The sequence below is a fragment of the Eubalaena glacialis genome, chromosome 3 (assembly GCF_028564815.1).
Source record: "Eubalaena glacialis isolate mEubGla1 chromosome 3, mEubGla1.1.hap2.+ XY, whole genome shotgun sequence".
Lineage (NCBI taxonomy): Eukaryota > Metazoa > Chordata > Mammalia > Artiodactyla > Balaenidae > Eubalaena > Eubalaena glacialis.
In genome coordinates, this window is record NC_083718.1 from 76,287,897 (window position 1) to 76,289,913 (window position 2,017).

The following is a 2,017-nucleotide window of genomic DNA, read 5'->3' on the forward strand; positions in this document are numbered from 1 at the left end:
CCTAACCTGAAACATAATTGTCTCTTCTATTCCACCCCTGACAGCCCCATGATCCAGACAGTCAGAAGAAACTTGAGAAGTCTATCACAAAGACTGTACAGCAAGCACCAAGTCCAACCATAATCCTAAGCTCCCCAGAATCAAATCTCAATTCCCCAGATCAACTCCAAAGCTCACACCACTCTGAAGGTCACACTCCGGGTCCCCAAAGCCCACCCAACTCTCCAAAGAGTCCACCTGGAAGCCCATGTATGCTAGAACACTGTGCAGGTCCTAATTTAGCCGAGGTCCAGAAATGCAAACCTGGAACTCCATAAGGGACTAAGGGACCACACTGAGAAAACCTGTCTAGAGACTGAGTGATGTAAGCAAGACCCCCCAGTCAGGGAAATTATGGATGGGAATAAAGGCAAATTTGGAAAATAAATATCCTTTGTTGAATCTTTTGCTGATTTGGATTTTTCCCTCCTGCTATGTCTGCCTCTTTTAACCCATAACTAGGAGGAGGGTTGGAAGAAATAGAGCAGGGAAAAGAACACGACAGTGGCTTGGGGGTAGAACAAATTTTTACAAGGATTGAGTCATTTCCAGAAATGACCAGGAGGAAGCTGGTCTGAATCACAGCAAAAGAAACCTCAAATAACAAGTCTGTCACCCCTACTCGCTCACTTTTCATCCTGAGCATGAACTACAACTTCAAAGTCAGAAGTACAATCATTTAGAGTAGAGTGTGTGTATGTGCATTTGGAGAAGGTGGGGAAAAAAAGATACAGGAAGCCAGAGTAGAAGACACAATCCTTGTCTAACACTTCATTATCTGATGACAGAACACACAGGGAAAACAAATTAGAAAGAGTTATAAAAAGCAAAACTCAAGCAAAAATACAAATATAATTTGAAAACTGAAGATATAGAAGTGATTAGAAGACAGAGAAGAAAAATAAAGGGAGACAACAAGTAGAAATTTAGGACAGAGTAACATACATGATGACCACACTGCCACTCCCCCCACCCCAATCACCTGAATGATAAGAAGCCACCAAAAAAGTCCCTTATCTATTTCCCAGCCTCCAATTTGTTTATCATTATCCCCATTCTGCATCTTCCTGGCACTGGCTGTTAAATTTAATGCCCTTGCCAAACCTTTCCCAGTTCCAGTGCCCAATTGTTCCCACATAAACACATATGCCTAACTCCAAGGACAAGTACAGAGGACAGACATATGTATACGCTGGAGGAAGGCTACAAAGACTTCCCAGGGCCAGTGTAGCAAAAAGGGAGAAGTGATCATCACTTAAAGCCAAAGACTACTTGGGAGCTGGGATGAAGACTGTTAAGGCAACTAAGTAAGGTCTTCCTCTCCAACTGACACCAATTACAGCCACTGTTACTTCTCTCCAACCCACAGCTTTAACTGGTTGGCTAAAAACTCAGAGTGACAGCAAGATAGATCTGTCACCCCAGAGTTTCCAAAGACTATCAAAGCAGCACTCCTGTCAAGGCAGTTAGGGACCCAAAAGCCTGGCCTACATGGATTATAAAAGTAGCAAGTTTTCTCATTAAACTACAAATGTTTGCCAGGTTTCCAACAATCTCTCCTTTCTTACCTCTACTCCCCTTTCTCCCCAAATGGACATACTTAGTTCATATTCATAGTCCCGTGGCTGTCCCCTCCATTGTTCCACTGGATCATAATTTGCTGAACTGTACCTTAAGGCTTATAATAATCAGTTCTCAGTGGGATTCTGGAGCCTGTAATAACCAAAAATCTCTCCACATGCTTAACTTCCTCTCTCTTGCTCCTTCCTTCCCTGAGGTTTCGGCAAGATGTTAAAACCCTGGCTACTTGCATTTGATTCCCTGAAAATTTTTCCAGTGGTCACTTGTAGGACAAACTGTTTCCCTCCTGAGAAAGGTCAGATTGGGGGATGTAATCGCCTGAGACCAGAGGGAGGGGGAGGAAATTGGCTCCTCCCCAACCACCATTGTCTTGGTTTCTCAAGATATCAAGGAGAGT

General features: G+C 43.4%; 1 protein-coding gene across 1 annotated transcript in view; it reads left to right on the forward strand.

Moving 5' to 3' along the window:
* The window catches only part of CFAP126 (cilia and flagella associated protein 126), a 29,119-nt gene extending 28,802 nt beyond the window's left edge, over window positions 1-317 (forward strand). The window contains exon 8 of the mRNA XM_061183796.1: window positions 45-317. Coding sequence (XP_061039779.1) covers window positions 45-317 — 273 coding nt within the window. The remainder of the gene's footprint in view (window positions 1-44) is intronic.
* Window positions 318-2,017: the final 1,700 nt, after the last annotated feature.